At 36.0% G+C, this 20,220-nt stretch overlaps 1 protein-coding gene across 2 annotated transcripts in view; it reads left to right on the top strand.

The window, feature by feature from the left end:
• The window catches only part of TRIP11 (thyroid hormone receptor interactor 11), a 69,390-nt gene that overhangs the window by 24,125 nt on the left and 25,045 nt on the right, over nt 1-20,220 (top strand). For both annotated transcript variants that reach the window (XM_003786992.2, XM_023511549.1), the window contains exons 8-15: nt 401-441; nt 1,062-1,148; nt 2,886-3,098; nt 3,693-6,713; nt 11,807-11,947; nt 12,747-12,940; nt 16,507-16,670; nt 18,332-18,435. In XM_003786992.2, coding sequence (XP_003787040.1) covers nt 401-441; nt 1,062-1,148; nt 2,886-3,098; nt 3,693-6,713; nt 11,807-11,947; nt 12,747-12,940; nt 16,507-16,670; nt 18,332-18,435 — 3,965 coding nt within the window. The remainder of the gene's footprint in view (nt 1-400; nt 442-1,061; nt 1,149-2,885; nt 3,099-3,692; nt 6,714-11,806; nt 11,948-12,746; nt 12,941-16,506; nt 16,671-18,331; nt 18,436-20,220) is intronic.

Raw genomic sequence — 20,220 nt, 5'->3', positions numbered from 1 at the left:
TCATCAAACTGGTTAACATAGCCTTCATGTCATTTTCTTAGTTATTGTGTTAAGACATTTATATTCTACATTTAGAAAGATTCACATGTATCCTTGTAAGATGAACCATAGGTGTGGTCCCACCAATCACCCTCCCTCCACCCATCCCAGAATAGTTACAGTTCTTTCTTACACTTTTCCATAGAATTGGATTTCAACATACTTTTAAATTGGCATTTATGTTATTTATTTGATGTAGTCAAAATAATAAAAAATGAAAATGTTCACTAAGAACTGTTAGTGCTTGCTAATTGTGCTTAGATACATGCTTTGTTTTAAATGGGTTGCATTCCTGAGTTTAAGGTAGGAGGTAGTAAGTTATTCTAAATAATTTTAATGTCAAATTGATTTGCCTTTACAGATGCAGAAAAGGAAATAATGAGACTGACTGGTTTAAACCAGGTAAATACATTTAAGGGAGAAAGATTTTTGTCATTGGTTTACTAAGAAAATTTTGCTTATTTTGTGTTTTGGTTTGTTTGTTTGTTTTACAAATACATGTGAACTAACCCCAGGAACTTTTGTCTTATAAATTAACCCTGGGAACTTTTGTCTTAGTAATCGTATGTTTTCTGATTAATAACAGAAATGTTAACTTTTTACATTATAAATTGATATAATTTAAGAAGTTTCATAATTGAAAAATGCAGGTATAGAGACAGTAGAAGCAATCCTATACCAAAATAAGAAATGAGTTTTGACTTTTCATAAGGAATTCAGGGAGTTGTTTCTAGTAATTTCCAAATAAATTCTCATAAGAATGTCTAAAATGAATGACTGCCTGTAGGTCAGTGGTTCTCAACCTTCCTAATACCACGAGCCTTTAATATGACCCACAGTTTGAGAAGCTCTGCTTTAGGTGGTCCAGTGTTGCATTCTTATAATTTTTTTTGCATTCTTATAATTGTTATATGTCATAGAAGAAATACTGAGTAGAAACAACGCAGTTGTATAGCTTGCCTGCTTTTCTGTAAACTAGAAATTTCTTATTATCTGAAAACACTGCTTTAACTTTTTTGTAGGATAACAGTCTCACTGAAGACAATCTGAAACTTAAAATGCAAGTTCAAGTTTTAGAAAAAGAGAAGTCATTATTGAGTCAAGAAAAGGTGGGTGCTGTAAAAATGGGGGCAGAATTAAAATGCTGTGTATATTAGCTTCGTTTTTGTCAAAATTAAATGTTTAATTATTGGGAGTCCTGAGGAGAAAGGTGATCTCACTGATGTCTGTCAGGACAAGTCAAAGTACCTGGGCAAGGTTCAGAGTATGAGACTGGCCAGAGTTTATGTTTAGAGATAAGTCCTTAGACACACTGATACGAACAGGAAGGATAAGTAAAGGCCTTGTTTTGGTTGCAGATGAAGTCCTGACAGCAGCAGCATGCACTGGTGGATTGGGCCGTCTGGAGTAGCATACTCAAATGAGTGTATATAGTGTTTATCTGCCTCAGAATGTGTCTATTGTGGTGGACAGGAATTTTTTAGTGGTAAGGGATAAAGGGGCAATTTCAGTGGTGGAAATCAGATCTTTTTTTGTGTAGCAAGGATGGACTAAAGAGTGTGTCTGGGGAGAGATATTTTGGTTTGTACCACTTTGGCTAAGGCAGGTGCTTAAATATAGGACATTTGTAAGCTGGTATTATTAAGTCAAAGGACAGTATCTTAACTCAATTTAAATTCTTAGCTTTTTAAAAGTAATACCTACTTAATGATATATGTGTTCAGTAATATATATTGACAAGCTACAGACAGTATAAGTGATATATTCTTTGTACTTCTTTTGCTTGTTCTCTTACCAATTTCTGGTATTTCTTTCCAGACTATATCTATGCCTGTATGATTATATATATATATTTTAAAAGGACAAATGTCAGATACCATCAGTACTGTTCTTTCACGTAGATATCTTGACATTGTTTTCAGCATCTTTCCACATTAGCATTTAAGCAGTGTTTTGCTCAAAGAGGGGCACTGTTGGTATTAAGTGGAAAAATTCTTAGTTGTGTGCACTATCCTATGTACTGTTTGATTCTTGCTATCCCTTTTTCTAATACAATAATTATTGTACTATACAGGCATATTTTTTCTTTGTTCTATTACTCTTCTCTTTTATTCTGCTCTTCATCAGGTTGACCTAGGTATATTTTATAGTTTGCAGACCTCTGTGTGCATAGCTGATAGCAGGACCTGTAATTTTTTTATGATCTTTTTGGACTGTGTAGCTATTCCAGGTAGCTATTTCTCCTTTCTTTTAGTATTAAGTAGTCTGTCGTAACACTTAAGAACTGTGTCTATCTTGGGTCTTCTTACTAAGGATGCCAAAAGTACCTATAAGTCTGTGTATGATCACAAGGTTTACCTGAAAAAAAAGTTTGTGGTTCTCCTAATTGAGTAGATAACTTTACAAAGACATAAGGGAATGCTGTTTCTATTTTTCAGATGTAGTTTAGAATAAACTTTTGAGTTAGAAGTAAATAAGAATTATAATGGAGATGCTTTAATAATACTTTTGTTGGATCTCTTTTGTGAGGTCTATATCAGGCTTTTTAAGGAATTAAGGCTCTCAAACGGAGACTTTTTGTATAAAGAAATTGGAACTAGAAGACAAGCTTACAATCATTGCATGTTGTCTAGGTTACAGAAATGTTTTGTTTGAAGCTACAGATAGCACACGAAGGCTGTAGTTGTTTATATATCATTATTGAGGTATTGTTCAGTAACATCTCCAACACACAGAATTTACAATAGATTTCTCAAGTTATGTTAATCTTGATAAGATATTTTAATCTTTTGGTGTCTCCTTTTTGTTTGACAGTATTGTTACTTTTTTTCCCTTTATCATTACAGGAAGAACTTCAGATATCACTTTTAAAATTGAACAATGAATATGAAATAATTAAAAGTACAGCAATGAGAGACGTGAGTTTGGATTCAGAATTACACAACTTAAGACTTAATTTGGAGGCAAAGGAACAAGAACTTGATCAGAGTATTACTGAAAAGGAAATACTGACAGCTGAGTTAGAAGAACTGGACAAACAAAACCAAGAAGCTACAAAGGTAATACTGCTATACTAAGGACAGTGAGGTGGACGTAATACTGGATCAGTGTGCAAAAACCAATGGTTGTAATTTAATTTTGGGATTTTAATGTTTTAGTTTATTTATGCTGTAGTCATGGAGGTTGAGAAGCTTATTTTGTAAAATGCTTTGTAGTAAATATTTTTGGCTTTGTGTAGTACATATAGTCTTAGTTGGAACTACTCAACTCTGCTGTTAGGATATATAAACATAGGAGTTTGGCTGTGTTCAGTAAAATTTGCTCCATGAAAATAAGCATCAGATCTGATTTGGCCCATGGACTAGACTTTGTTGATTTCTGTGCTAGTGTTTTAAGAGTTGAAAATAACACATAATTTATTTTCTTTGGCTTTAAATCCTCATCCCTAAAATGATAAAATTTTAAAAAGATGACAAAATTGACTTGCTGTAAGATATTACTAATTAATTTTGTAGGGGATGTTGTGGTAAACAAAAATTATTGTTAAAAAGAATTAGAAATATCTGAGATTATTATGTATGAAATTTTATAAAATTTTCTTTGGGTAGTAAAATGAGAAACTGATGTTACTAGCAAATTATTTTTTCTTTCAGCACATGATTTTGATGAAAGATCAGCTGTCAAAACAACGAAATGAAGGAGATAGCATCATCAGTAAACTGAAACAAGATCTAGATGATGAAAAAAAGAGAGTTTGTCAATTTGAAGATGATAAAATAAACATTACTAAAGAATTAGATATGCAGAAAGAAAAATTAATTCAAAGTGAACTGGTCATAAATGATTTATATTTAACCAAGCAGAAGCTTGAGGATAAAGTAGAAGATTTAATAGACCAGCTAAATAAATCACAAGAAAATAACTTGAACACGCAGAAGGAGAACTTTGAACTAAGGGAAAATGTTAGACAGAAGGAGGAGGATCTCTCTCGAGTCAGAATTGAGTTAATTCAGTCTCTTAATCAAGACTCTGGCAGTAATTTTAAGGATAACTTACTAAAAGAAAGAGAAGCTGAAGTTAGGAACTTAAAGCAAAATCTTTCAGAACTAGAACAGCTCAATGAAAATTTAAAGAAAATTGGTTTTGATCTCAAAATGGAAAATGAAAAGTTGGTTTTAGCATGTGAAGATGTAAGACAACAATTGGAAGAATCTATTGCTGGTAACAATCAGATTTCTCTGGAAAACAATACTATTGTGGAGACTCTAAAAATGGAAAAAGGACAGATAGAAGCAGAGTTGTGTCGGGCCGAAAAGAGACTATTGGAAGAAGCAAACAAGTATGAGCAAACCATTGAAGAACTGTCCAATGCGCGTAATGTGAATGCCTCTGCCTTCCAGCAGGAACAGGAACGTCTGATTAAACTCAGTCAAGAGAAAGACTGTGAAATAGCAGAACTCAAAAAGAATATCCAGCAACTGGATGCCAATCATAAAGAAACTAAGAACATTTTGTCCTCTAGTTTAGAAGAGCAGAAGCGATTGGCACAGCTTATACACGAGAAAGAAATTTTTATTGAAAAACTTGAAGAGAGAAGTTCAGAACTGCAAGGGGAATATTTTCAGGCCTTAAGAAAAAATGAAATTTTGAAGCAGACCTTAGAGGAAAGGGATAGACGTCTTGGATCCATGAAAGAAGAAAACAATCATCTACAAGAAGAACTGGAACAGCTCAGGGAACAGCAGACTGAAGCTGCTCCTGTGGCCGACCCTAAAACCCTTGATGGTGTCACTGAACTAGAATCTGAGGTGTCTCAGCTGAATAGAATCAAGGATCATCTTGAAAAAGAAATTCAGCATTATCAAAAGATGATTGAAGATCAAAACCAGAGTAAGATGCAACTACTTCAGTCTTTACAGGAGCAGAAGAAGGAAATGGATGAGTTTAGAAGCCAGCACGAGCAGATGAATGTCACCCACACCGCACTCTTTTTAGAGAAAGATGAGGAAATTAAGAATTTGCAAAAAACAATTGAACAAATCAAAATCCAGTTGCATGAAGAAAGACAGGACATTCAAACAGAGAATTCTAATATTTTTCAAGAAACAAAAGTTCAGAGCCTTAACATAGAAAATGGAAGTGAAAAGCATGATTTATCTAAAGCTGAAACTGAAAAGTTAGTGAAAGGAATAAAAGAACGAGAACTAGAGATTAAACTTCTAAATGAAAAGAATATATCTTTAACTAAACAGATTGATCATTTGTGCAGAGATGAGGTTGGTAAACTAACTCAGATTATCCAGCAGAAAGATTTAGAGATACAAACTCTTCATGCTAGAATTTCCTCAACTTCCTACACCCCAGATATTGTTGACCTTCAACAGCAACTGCAGGCCTACGCTATGGAAAAAGAACGAGTGTTAGCTATTTTCAATGAGAAAACAAGGGAAAATAGCCATCTAAAAACAGAATATCACAAAATGATGGATATAGTTGCTGCCAAAGAAGCAGCTCTCAATAAGCTGCAAGATGAAAATAAAAAACTGTCTACTAGATTTGAAAGCAGTGGCCAAGATATGTTTAGAGAAACTGTTCAAAATTTATCGCGTATCATTCGAGAAAAAGACATTGAAATAGATGCCTTAAGTCAGAAATGTCAGACTCTACTGGCAGTTTTACAAACTTCTAGCTCTGGTAATGAGGTTGGAGGTGTCAACAGTAATCAGTTTGAGGAGCTCCTACAGGAACGTGATAAGTTAAAACAGCAAGTAAAGAAAATGGAAGAGTGGAAACAGCAGGTTATGACCACAGTGCAGAACATGCAACATGAGTCAGCTCAGCTTCAGGAAGAACTTCATCAACTTCAGGCACAAGTTTTGGTTGAGAGTGATAATAATTCTAAATTACAAGTGGACTATACTGGCCTGATCCAAAGTTATGAGCAGAATGAAACCAAACTAAAAAATTTTGGGCAGGAGTTAGCACAAGTTCAACACAGCATAGGGCAACTTTGTAATACCAAGGATCTTCTTTTAGGAAAACTTGATATTATTTCACCCCAGCTCTCTTCTGGAGCATCGCTTACTCCTCCTTCAGCAAAGTCGCTCACAGTAAGCACGTCTGGTGTATCAAGTGAGTCTTCTCAGTTATTTCAGCAAGAGATAGAAGAGCTCAGGAAATCACTGCAAGAAAAAGATGCAACAATTAAAACTCTTCAGGAAAATAATCACAGGTTGTCTGACTCTATTGCTGCCACTTCAGATATGGAAAGAAAAAAACATGAACAAACTGATTCAGAAATGAAGCAGCTAAAGGAGAAACAAGATGTTTTACAAAAATTACTTAAGGAAAAAGACCTCCTCATCAAAGCCAAAAGTGATCAGTTAGTTTCTTCAAATGAAAATTTCACTAACAAAGTAAATGAAAATGAACTTTTGAGGCAGGCAGTAACAAACCTGAAAGAGAGAATATTAATTTTAGAAATGGACATTAGTAAATTAAAAGGGGAAAACGAAAAAATAGCAGAGACATCTAGGGGAAAGGAAACAGAATATCAAGCATTACAAGAGACTAATATGAAATTTTCTATGATGCTGCGAGAAAAAGAGTTTGAGTGTCATTCAATGAAGGAGAAGGCTCTTGCTTTTGAGCAGCTATTGAAAGAAAAAGAGCAGGTATGTTCTGGCTGGGGTATTATAGAAGGGAATTGGGTGTGGAGGAGGTTTTTAATTCATACTCTATTGATACTCTCTTTGAGGAGGACTGAATTTTTTCACTTAGGAATATTTATTTCAAGGTGTCAAAATTTTTTCTAAGTAAGTTTTCTTCAGAGGCATCCGGAATTATCTTCCTCAAATTATTAGATATTTCCAAATATTTTTAATAACACATTAATTTTTGATCACTTGTTAAGTAGAAAAAAAGAATTTAGTAGCAATTAGTATTTTTCTCCAGAAGTGTGTCTCCCAAGAGGAAATTTTGAAGTCACATCAATTTAAACGAAATTTTAGGTATATTTTATAGCTGCTAGTAAGGGTTAATTAACATTTGAGAGATTCCGATAGGAGTGGGGAAGCACTGTGAAATATGCAGTGTGTCTTTGATCATGATCAGTAAAAATATATATATATATTTTACATTTTGACAAAGTAAGTGTGTGTGTGAGAGAGAGAGTAAAAAGTTGGGAAACCAGAAATGGCCCTTACTACATGTATACTCTGTTTAAAAGATAATATGCTGGATGACTTACCGATTTTTATGAATCATTTAGTTACCACCTGGAATTTGAAAAGTTTTAGCTATGAGCATATTCTGATCCCAGCTCTGTCACTGGATGTGACTTGAAGCGTGTTTTGACCTTACTGGTTGTTCATTCAACCATAAAACAGAGGGTCATAGCAGTTGTATGGATAGTGCCAACAGCTTTTGATAAATTTAAATTTTTACATGATATTCATTTAATAAGACTATTTAATATAATCTCCTGTTATATTAGGTTATTAAATCTGAAATGTATGATTTCAAGTCAAAAGTTTAGTTTATTATGTCTCAAAGAAGAAGCAGTACAATTAATCGAAGTGTGCACCTCACTGTTGACACAGTTTTGCCATTTTAAAAGTAGCTTATATGTGCCAGTAGGGAAGAAGCCTGGAGGGCAAGTGGTGATAAAATCACAAAAGATGTTTTCCACAGCTTGTTAAACACTGAATATTTGTCCTTGTAAGAAAAGTGGTCCAAACTCTGGAAGAAGTGGTAGTCAGTTGATGCAAGGTCTGGTGGATATGGTAGATGAGAGAGAATTTCTAACTCCAGCGTCTGCAGTTTGAGCAGCATTGTTTGTGTAACAGTGTCTTGGATTGGCCTATCTTTGTTGACCAGTCTCAGCTGCTAAATTGCAAGTGTCCTCAGCATCTCATTCAACTGGTTTCAGTAGACACCTGCTATAATTGACCGATCAGGTTTTAAGAAGCTGTAGTAGATAAATACCAATGCTGGACCACCAAACAGATACCGTTTGGTTTTTGTGATGAATATTTGGTTTAGACTGTTTCAGCACTTTATCTGTGTGCATCCATCATGCTGAAGGCTTGCTGTTGTTAACAAGAAGCCATTTTCATCACATGTAACAATATGATATAGAAATGGTTCTTTCACCTTCATGTCATGACAGCAAAGAAAGGCAAGCTTTGAGACAGTTTCTATGAACTGATGCTTCCTCAGTTCATGCTGGACCCATCTATTCAGCTTTTTTACTTTGCTGATTTGTTTCAGATGGTCTATATTGTTGGAATAGTAACATCAAACCTTGTTGCCAATTTACACAGGGTTGAGATGGATTCACTTCCACTGCAATTTTCAGCTCTTTATCCACCTTGGTCTCAGGTGGCCCACGTTGCTCATTTTCAAGATTAAAATCACCAGAACAGAACATCTCAAATCAACATACCATACTGTGTATTGATGCGCCACATACTTCCCAAACACTTAGTTAATATCTTGAGCTGTCTATGTTCATTCATTCAACAATGAAACTCAAAAAAAGTGCCAACTTTTGACTTATACATGATTTCACAAAAATTGCTGTAAAAAACCATTGAAAATCACAAGCCAAAACATGGATTTGAAAGAATGAGGTTGTACCTTCACAATTAAAAACAAAAATCAAAGTGAAATGTCAGAAATATCAACTGTCAAAGTTTATACTTAAAGGAAATCAGACATTTCATACTTAATAACTTAATACTATGATAGATGCTTTTGATAGTACATTTTTACTGTGATTCCACACTTTTAGTAGTAGAAATTTGGAAAAGAGATGAAGGGCAGAACAAAAGAGTATTCAACTAGTGATTCTTGAGCATGTGCATGCTGCCAGGTGCAAGATATGAAATGATTAAATCCCATTTGCCAAGTAAGGTCTCTCTGAGAGTCTTGGATTAAAGTTATGAAAACTTCTCTTCTTTGCCATCTGAATAAGTAGGTACACTGATGATTAGTGTTGAGGTTTTTCGCCCTTCAAAGATAACTTCTGAACTTTCATGGACTGGTCTGTAAATGATGTGAAAAAGACTTAGAGGCTAGAGCTTCCTAGCTCACTAACCAAAATTCGGTTTAATCTATATGATGCCTACAAGAGTAGAACCCAGGAACCCAGGAATTGGGTTTAATCTATATGATGGCTATAAGAGTAGAACCCAGGAACAATGAAGTCCTCTGTTGTATTTATTTTTTTCTTCTGCAATTTTAGCATTTTGTTCAGTTTAGTTCTATTTCATTGACATTTACAGATCTAAAGTGTGCAGATTTTATTAAGGCTCTCCTACCTTTTAGGAAGCTTCCCTATGGGTTAGTTAAGTAGTATGTAAATATTTTACTTGGAGGTAATTAATGTAAAACAATTCTTCTAATACCCTATATTTTAAGAGTACCTTTAGATTACATTTTAAATATAATAAATGGTATCTTTCTTTTTTTTTGAGACAGAGTCTCATTTTGTTGCCCTCGGTAGAGTGCCAGTGGCATCACAGCGCACAGCAACCTCAAATTCTTGGGCTTAAGTGATTCTCTTGCCTCAGCCTCCCAAGTAGCTGGGACTACAGGTGCCTGGCACAACGCCCGGCTGTTTTGTGGTTGTAGTTGTCATTGTTGTTTGGCAGGCCTGGACTGGATTCTGTCCCACCAGCTCTGCTGTATGTGGCTGGTGCCCTAGCCGCTGAGTTACTAGCACCAAGCCAATAGTATCTTTTTTTAGGGAGAAAGAGGTACCCTCAATAGATTTTTAAATCTGTTTAATTTCTCAAACATTTGCCCTTTCTTTGTAATGTGAAAGAGAAATTAACTGAAAATTTATTTGGGTTTATTTATTTATTTTTTGAGACAGTCTGACTCCGTTGCCCTAGGCTAGAGTGCCATGGTGTCCTTACAGCAACCTCAAATTCCCTGGACTCCAGACATCCTCCTGCCTCGCCTCCCAAGTATCTGGGACTACGAGGTGCCCACCACAACGCCTGGCTAATTTTTCTTTTTCTTTTCTTTTCTTTTCTTTTTTTTTTTTTTTGAGACAGAGTCTCACTTTCTTGCCCCCCATAGAGTGCTGTGGTGTTATAGCCCCCAGCAACCTCAAACTCTTGGGCTCAAGTGATTCTCTTGCCTCAGCCTCCCGAGTAGCTGGAACTACAGGCGCCCACCACAACGCCTGGCTAGTTTTAGAGATTGAGGTCTCGCTGTAGCTTAGGCTGGTCTCAAACCCATGAGCTCAGGCAATCCACCCACCTCAGCCTCCCAGTAATTTTTCCATTTTTTTAGTAATGTCTGAGTCTTGCTCTTGCTCACACTGATCTTGAACTCCTGAGCTCAAGTGATCCACTAGCCTCAGCCTCGTAGATTGCTAAGATTACAGACATGAGCCACTATGCCTGGCCTTGAAAATCTATTCAGAAAACATTGGCCTCCCTATCCCAGAGAGGGTGTTGAGATGAAAGGAACAGATGGTTTTATATTAATATTTTAGTTTTAATGGGATGCATTTTATGTATATATATATAAAGAGAGAGAGACAGAGTCTCACTATGTCACCCTCCATAGAGTGCTGTGATGTCACATCTCACAGCAACCTCCAACTCTTGGGTTTAAGTGTTTCTTTTGCCTTGGCCTCCCAAGTAGCTGGGACTACAGGCACCTGCTACACCACCCAGCTATTTTGTTGTTATTGTTGTTTGTGGTAGTTGTCTAGCAGGCCTGGGCCAGGTTCAAACCCACCAGCCTGGTGCATGTGGCTGTTGCCTTAACCACTGAGCTACAGGCACTCAATCTCTGTATATTCTTGAATGAAAAGTTTACAAGGAAACTTAAAATGTACTAAATCATAAATAGATTCATTTAATATGCATATTTTTAAAGAATTAGAAAAAGAATTGGTTGTAAACAGCCTGACACTTTATGTGCTTATTTTTATTTTGAGACCGTACCACTTTGTTGCCCTTGGTAGATGCCGTGGTGTCATAACTCACAGCAACCTCTAATTCTTGGGCTCAAGCAATTCTCTTGCCTCACTCTCCCAAGGAGCTGGTGCCTGCCACAACACCCCCACTATTTTTAGAGGAAGGGTCTCGCTCTGGCTCAGGCTGGTCTTGAACCTGTGAGCCCAGGCATTGCGTGCTTTTTAGAATTCCACCTATCGTCTGAAATTTATGACCCTGCTTTTACAGTGAAGTTACTTTCTCTAATAACAATTGTGGGTGCTTATGAATGGACAGACAAGCATGTACACACATTTTGTTGATTCGGGTGGGAGTTTGTTGTATAGGGTAATTTTGAAGAGATTTTTGTCTTTTGGGCTCCTTTAAAAACATTTCTAATAAACTTTTAGAGTAGTTTTAGATTTATAGAAAAGATGCAGAGATGATGGAGATAGTTCTCAAATACTTCATACCCAGTTTCCATTGTTGACATTTTACATTGCTGTGGTGCCTTTGACACATCTCATGAACCAGTATTAAGGCATTACTATTCACTAAGTTCATAGTTTATTTGAATTGCTTAATTTCTATGAGTGCCCTTTCCTGTTCCAGGATGCTATCCAGGATACCACATTATATTTTAGAAGTCATGTTTCCTTAGACTTCTCTAGACTGTGTCAGATTCTGAGACTTTCCTTGGCTTGGATGACCTTGACATAGCTCATTGTATTTTTAAATTATTTGATGAAGAAAATGTCTTTTTTTAAAATGTATTTTTCTTTAAAGCTGAAGTTATTTCTTTCCAAAAGGGCAAGACTGGGGAGTTGAATCAACTCTTAAATGCAGTTAAGTCAATGCAGGAGAAGACAGTTACATTTCAACAGGAGAGAGACCAAGTCATGTTGTCCCTGAAACAGAAACAAATGGAAAACAGTGCCCTACAGAATGAGGTATACTCATACTTTAAAGGAACAGTGAATCAATAGTTTAATAACTGTTAAGTAAGAGATCTTGAAGAATTATTAATCAAAATTAACTTCTCTCTTTGGTGATTCTTCTTAGTCTTCCTCTGATGTGCTTTAGTAGGATTTTGATGTCCCAAAATGCATTTTATTTATTTTCAAAAGTGTAAACCTTGGCATATCTTGGATATAAGAAAATGTTCTTGCTCATAAAGTATGAAAAAATTAGACTTGCTGAAAAGGTGGTCTTTCTGAAAGAATACTTAGTATACAGAACACTTTTGTATAATTCCACTTTTTATTATAGCTTCAGAGAATAAGTTTTTTTTTTTCTTTGTTGATTGAAACAGAATCTCACTATGTCACCCTTGGTAAAATACCATGGTGTCACAGCTAACAGCAACCTCCAACTCTTGGGCTTAAGTGATTCTCTTGCCTCAGCTCCCAAGTAGCTGGGACTACCAGCTACAATGCCAGGCTATTTTTTGTTGTGGTTATCAGTGTTGTTTAGCAGGCCCAGGCTGGGTTCTAACCCACCAAGCCAGCCTCAGTGTATTTGGCTGGCGCTATAACCACTGTGCTATGAGCACTGAGCCAGGGAATAAGATTTTGCAAAGTTAAAGCTTCCAGATGAATATTCACAATGATTTCAGGAGAATTTTTTCCTAGTGTAAATAATTCTAAAACTAATATACCCCAATAATGGGAAAAAGATTTGAGAAAGTGGTTTGGTGGAGGGTCTTAGAAGGGAGTATTTTATAGAAGAAAAATAATGTCCTCTACCTAGGTTCAGCGTTTACGGGACAAAGAATTTCGGTTAAACCAGGAGCTAGAGAGATTACGTAACCATCTTTTAGAATCAGAAGATTCTTATACCCGTGAAGTTTTGGCTGCAGAAGATAGAGAGGCTAAACTAAGAAAGAAAGTCACAGTATTGGAAGAAAAGCTAGTTTCATCTTCTAGCGCAATGGAAAATGCAAGGTAATTTTTTCTTTTTTTGCTTTAATTTTAACTGAACATTTCTTGAATGTTAGACTCAGTAGCATTTTTTGTGTTAGCTCATTCTCACAAAATTAATTACCTCCATTTTACTGATGAAGAAACTGAGGGTAAAGAAATTTAATAACCTGCCCAAGATTAGATACAGAATGTGTATATTAGTGAATCTCACACTGGAGTCTATGAGTTTTTTTTTTTCTTTCTTTGAGACAGAGCAAGACTTTGTTGCCAAGAGTGGAGTGCAGTGGCATTATCATAGCTCGTTGCAGCCTCAAACTCCTGTGCTCAAGTGATCCTCTTGCCATACCTGGCTAATTTTTTTTTTTTTTTTTTTGAGACAGAGTTTCACTTTGTCGCCCTGGGTAGAGTGCTGTGGCGTCATATCTCACAGCAACCTCAAACTCCTGGACTCAAGTGATTCACTTGCCTCAGCCTCCTGAGTAGTTGGGACTACAGGTGCCCACCACCACAATGCCCAGCTATTTTTTTTTTTTTAGAGCCAGGTTCTCCCTCTTGCCCAGGCTGGTCTTGAACTCGAGAGCTAAAGCAGTCTACCCACCTTGGCCTCCCAGAGTGTTAGGATTACAGGCGTGAGCCACCATACTTGGCCTCTTTTTAAAATTTTTTTGTAGAGATAGGGTCTCACTGTGTTACTCTGGCTGATCTCGAACTGCTGACCTCAAGTGATCCTCCTCCCTTGACCTCCCAAAGTGCTTGGGATTATAGGCATGAACCACCACACTTGACCTGGAGTCTGTGACTCTTAAGTAGATCTGTTATTCAGACTCAGTAAATTCTAACCTTCACCCTAGATAATGCCTCTTACTGTGGTAGGAGTGTGATGTGACATTCTAACTGATTTAATTAGCTCTGTCCAGCAACCATATAATTTAATGTATATGATGTTTTCATCAAATGATCTGAGGTTGAATTGGGTGTAGTTATGAGAAGGGAGAGAGTGAAATAAGTAGCAATATGAAGACCTAGGTCAGTATGAAGAATTAAATCTTGGTTTATTAGAATTCTTGTTGTTATTTGTTTTGTAGTTTTTGGCCGGGGCCGGGTTTCAACCCACCACCTCTCGTATATGGGGCCTGTGCCCTACTCCTTGAGCCACAGGTGCCTCCCAGTTTATTAGAATGTTTAAGTGACCAGTTCTGCTATATATTTTAAAATTTTTATTTATCTCAATATAATGTTTTCTCTCTCTTTTTTTAAATTACAAAAACATTGTATTTTATACTTTAGGAAAATCACACAAACCGAAAGAACACGAAGCAGAATCCCACCCACCTAGGGATAATCTTTTTGTGCCCTTTTATGCTTTTATATTTGTGTGCATATGTCTTTTTTAAAGCAAAATTCAGATCATATTATTCATATTATTTTTTAACCTATTTCTGTCACTTGATAATATGAGTTTCAATAAATATTAAGCCATATATTTTTGTAATAGCATTTAATGGCTGTAGTATATCAGTTTTTGGATTTGCCAGAATTTCTTTAACCTAGTCATTTATTGAGAATTTAGTGTTACAACTTTTAAAAACCACTGAGTGCTGTCATGCTGTCTACTATTTTACCCTTATTTTTCACATTATCATCCATATCCAGACAAACTATATTACTCAGATAGAGCTACTTTTTTTTCTTATTTCTTTTTCTTCTGCCTCGTCTTTTTGTATTACTTCTTCTGCCTAGAGAGTGGGGCCTGATCCCTAACAGTTTTTTTAGTCAATCTCACCTGTTCTTCAAATTCCATTTTCTTCCTAAAGGGTGCTTTGTTTAGTATCCTGCTCCATAATATCTAGAAACAAACCCAGGTGGGAGGTTTTTCCTTTGAACTTGCATGATAAGGTTGATTTTTTTTTTGATAATACATTCATGTTTTACTTTAGGATACAAGTAATTTTTTCTTTTTTTACTGTTGGGGATTCATTGAGGGTACAAAGAACCAGGTTACATTGATTGCATTTGTTAGGTAAAGTCCTTACAATTGTGTTCTGCCCCCCAAAGGTGTATCACATACTGTGACCTCCCCACCCCACTCCCTCTTTCCCTCTGTCTGCTTTTCTCTTTCCAGGGTACAGATAATTGTTGATCTATCTTATACTGTCTTCCACTCAATGTTGATCTATCTTATACTGTCTTCCACTCAATGTTGATCTATCTTATACTGTCATTCCACTCAATGATATGTAAGGTCACTGTGAGGTTAGAATTATGTCATGCATTTTGTATCCATCAGTATACAGCGTATAATACACATAGCTTCTCAGTAAATATTTGTTATATGAGCAACTCAGATCTGCAACCAGATTATGGTGTTTTGAGCCCTTACTTAACAATATTAACATCTCGTATTTATTTACTTTCTAAGTGTCATCATGACTAATTTCATGTACGCTTACAATTACCCTTTGAGTGATTTGCTATTCAAATCAAAGTCCAGAGAAATTTGGGGACAGAGTTCAGGTCTTCTGGTGGTCAGTTTACAGTTCCTTCCACAAGAGGGTGCTGTTGGGTAAAGTCTCTTCAAAGTGAGGTAGGTGATCTTAAAGAGCTTTAATGGGCTGCTCTTGAATAAGAACTGCATATTAAAAACCCAGGAAGACTAGTGCAGTATTTTGAATATAATCATTATATGTTAAGGAGGTACACGAATGCTATAAGCCTGGATAGGTACTCTATAAATTTCTTAGGGATCTCTGGATTATTATTGGAGTAGGGGTTATTGTATTTAATCTAGGCAGAAAGAAAGATGATAGTAAAAGATACTTAACTAATAATCAGGCCAGTTCATCAATGGATTAGTCTTTGGAAAGTCTTGAGTTCACCAGGATTGCAAGTGTCAAAAGCAAGGAAGCGTCATGGGATTCTTTCCTTATTGGAATCTGGACAGTATGACTTCAAGGTTCCTTACAACTTAACATTTTATGGTAAATGCCATCTTAAGAGTTTGAGCTTGGAAACATGAAAGTTGCAGGCTATTTGTAAATTTTTCTTTTCCTGACATTTCTTGTTTAGCCTCTTAGTCTTTAAAAGGATTGCTACTTGTTCAGTCACTTTCACAGGAAGGCTGATTGAATTAATACAAACAAGGAGAATGAAGATGAGGAATCCTTCAAGTTTCTTTGAAATCTAACTTTAATACAACAAAATGTCAGCAAGCTCAAATTTATAGGGATAGAAAGTAGCATGGCAGTTTCCCAGAGAAGGGGGAGTTACTGTTTAATAGGCATGGAATTGCAGTTCGGGAAGATGAAAAAAGTTGCAGACACGGGTGGTGGTAATGGTTGCACAACAGTGAATGTACATAGTGCCACTAGTGAACTATACACATTAAAATGGCAACTTTTACATTATTTATATTTTGAATAAGAATTTTCCACAATAAGAAAATGTAAGGAAGATGTTTTATCTTATAAAATTTCTAAATACTTTGAAATCTAACTTAAATTTAGAGCAATAAGATGTGGGGATAGTGTTTCTCTTATTAAAGTATCTAAATAGATAGAAGCAGTGTGACTTTTATTCTTTGTTTGAAGCCATCAAGCCAGTGTGCAGGTAGAGTCATTGCAAGAACAACTGAATGTGGTCTCCAAGCAAAGGGATGAAATTGCACTGCAGCTTTCTGTTTCTCAGGAACAAGTAAAGCAGTATGCTCTGTCATTAACCAACCTGCAGATGGTGTTAGAGCATTTCCAACAAGGTAAGTTGTGTGGTCAATCTTTCAATAAAGAAAAGTTATAGTTTTTAGTAATTGTACTTTATTTGGGTGCTATTTTAGATTAGGCAAGGGGAAATATTCAGAAGGTTACCTATTTATGGGGGGGTTAAGTAGTCCTCAACAAGTTATTTAGATTCCTTTTTATAATTAAGAATAGGAAACATAAACTATATTTAGTAATTATTAAAATTTGGTTTTATTTATTTAGTTTTTATTAAAGACAGGGTCTTGCTCTATTGCTCAGGCTTCAGGGCAGTGTCACTGTCAGGGCTTACTAAAACCATGAACTCTTGGGCTCAAGGAATGCTCCGGTCTCAGCCTCCCAAGTCACTGGGACTACAGGTTTGATTCACTGTGCCTGGCCTAAAAATATGTTTTAGTACTGTATTACCAGTTAAGGTGAGAGTTGAGGAAATATAAGGGTAACCCGAGGAAAGATGACCAGGTAACCCGAGGAAAGATGACCAGGTAATAAGGAAAGGAATACCGAAAAAGAAAGAGATACACACGTTGAAAAGATGGTTACATTTTAAGATAGTGGTTGGAGGTTGAACTTAACATTTAATCATCAATAATCATTATCCTTTGAAATATTGATTAACTTGTTCTTAGCTATTTATTTGTACTTTGAGGTAACTACATTTTCTAGTCCAAGTGAAAATACTTTTTGGAAACATAACAGCAACTAGAGCAGTTTTATTCTGAGAATCAAATAATGCTTTCTCATATCCTCCTTTATCCATTTAAAATCATTCAGCCATCCATTTGTTTATTAGTGCATTCAATAATCTTTTTTTTTTTTTGAGACAGAGTCTCACTTTGTCACCCTTAGTAGAGTGCTGTGGTGTCATAGCTCATAGCAACCTCTAACTCTTAGGCTCAAACATTTCTCTTGTCTCAGCCTCCCTAGTAGCTGGGACTACAGGCACCCACCACAGCACCTGGCTATTTTTAGCGACGGGGTCTTGCTCTTGCTCAGCCTGATCTCGAACCTGTGAGCTCGGGTAATCTATCCACCTCCACCTCCCAGAGTGCTAGGATTATAGGCATGAGCCACCGCACCAGCCTCCATTCAGTAATTCTTGACAGTGAATGAAGCGCTAATGGGGACAAGGCAGGAGTGATTGGATATGGGTATAATGAAGTAACAGGAGCTTATAGTTTTGTGCCTAATTTTGTACCTGTGTGTTCTTTAGATGGTTGAAATCTTGAATTTTAAACATAAGAATTTTCTGTTTCTGCTTTATGGTATAATTAGTGTGCATACAAAGTGATATGGTCCTTAGTCTGTAGAACAGTGGTTCTCAACCTTCCTAATGCCATGGCCCTTTAATACAGCTCCTGTGGGTTGTGACCCACAGGTTGAGAACTGTTGCTGTAGAGAAATCATAGCCAAAGAGGAAATATTTCAGTGGAGTTAATGAAGAAAGAGTAGAATCTGTATGATAGACAGGTGGAGAAGGGCTTAGGCAGAGGAAACAATGATCTTAGTACTTTAGTTCCATTTAATTTTACATGCCTTAGTGCTAATATTTTCTAGATGAGACATTTGAACCATTTTTGTTGGACTTTTAAAATTTCAAATGGCTTAAAATTGCAGTTTTATCATACAATTGCAAAGTACTAATGTAACTTTCTTACAGAGGAAAAAGCCATGTATTCTGCTGAACTAGAAAAGCAAAAGCAGCTTATAGCTGAATGGAAGAAAAAGGCAGAAAATCTGGAAGGAAAAGTGATATCATTGCAGGTAGGTCAAAATAGTTTCCTCTTGTAGATTTCATTGTTCATGAAAAATTACTTACAGAATCTTTACCTTAGAAATAATTTAGACTGTTCGTGTCGTTTGAGTGGCTGCTCTGTATCTAGCCCTCTGCTGGGGCGTAATGGTTAACACAATACTTAGGAATTCCCTCAGGGGACCAGTTTAGAGTAGATGTAGCACATGTGAGATTATAGGACGTTTAAGTTTTTTAGCACACTTGGCTATCTTAGCTCTCTGGGAAAAAAATCCCAATTATTCTACAGTTTTAACTTTATAATTTTCTCCTTTCAACAAAATAACCATATTGGGTACTATATTTCACATGGATTAAAGTAAGTTCTATTCAATTATATCTTTTCTTTTGCAGCATCAGCTTTACAGTATTTTTCTCTTTCTTGTTATGCTATATTTCATACATACAAAAATTATATAATGTATAAATAAACATGAACACCTATGAGGAGATATGACACCAAAATGACTTATTTTTAGGTTTAGGAGAAACTTTTCTAAGTCATAATTAGACTCTGGCAATAGCTAATAGAAAGTAATAAAATGTATCTACCTGGCATTAGTGGTGATTGTGCTGTTCAGGAACATTAATGTCTCAAGTAAGGAAGATGTATTTTCTATGAAATTTTTATTAAGTAGCTGTAAAAAAAAACGTGTAGATAATATCTATGAAATATAAGAATAGGACAATACAGCAAATAGATGGGTACTCAGCACCCAGTAGAAAAAATAGAATGTCATCCTTTAGAGTTCTTCAAGCCCTCCTCCCCATCTCATCTCTTTCCTACTTCTTTGTAGATAACCACTATTCCAAAATTGTATATTTATTTCCTTTATGGTTTCATCACATACAATTGCATCTCCAAACCACACACTGGTTTTGCATAAGTTTTCTGAGGGTTGCTTTTTTTTTTTTTAAGCATTATGTTCATGAGATTCAGCCATGTTACTGTGGGTAGATGGTTCGTTATCTTAACTACTGTATTCACTGCATGAATATGTAATTAATTACCCATTTTACTGTAAAGGACATTTCAGATATCTTATATACAAACAATATGATTGTGTTCTTCCTCATCATGTACATCTCCTGGTAAACACATACAAGAGCTTCTTTTAAGTGTATATCTTGATTGGAATTGCTGAGTTAAGGGATACACACATATGCACACAAGCAACTTCATTTTTACTAGATGATGGCAAATTGTTTTCTTTCCTTTTTTTTTTTTTTTTTTTTGAGACAGACTTACTCTGTCACCTCGGGTAAGAGTGCCCTGACGTCAGCCTAGCTCACAGCCATCTCAAACTCCTGGGCTCAAGCAATCCTCTTGCCTCAGTCTCTGGAGTAGCTGAGACTACAGAAATGCGCCACCATACCTAGTTAATTTTTCTATTTTCAGAAGAGTTGTAGTGATCAGACTGATCTTGAACTCCTGAGCTTAAGCTCAAGCAATCCTGCCTCAGCTTCTCATAGTGCTAGGATTATAGATGTGAGCCACAATGCTTGGCCAGCAAATTGTTTTCTAAAGGCATTATGCTAATTTATTCCTATCAGTAGTGCCTAAGAGTTCTTATTCTACATCCTTATCAACATGTAGCATTGCGGGTGGTGCCTGTGGCTCAAAGGAGTAAAGGCGCTGGCCCCATATGCTGGAGGTGGCAGGTTCAAACCCAGCCCTGGCAAAAAAAAAAAAACAAAACATGTAGCAGTATCAGAACTACTACTTTTCTTTCTTTCTTTTTTTTTTTTTTTTAGGC

This window comes from Otolemur garnettii, unplaced genomic scaffold, assembly GCF_000181295.1.
Source record: "Otolemur garnettii isolate 467f Iridium unplaced genomic scaffold, OtoGar3 scaffold00020, whole genome shotgun sequence".
Lineage (NCBI taxonomy): Eukaryota > Metazoa > Chordata > Mammalia > Primates > Galagidae > Otolemur > Otolemur garnettii.
The sequence above is the reverse complement of the archived record's forward strand: the minus strand, read 5'-3'. Positions and strand labels throughout refer to the sequence as shown.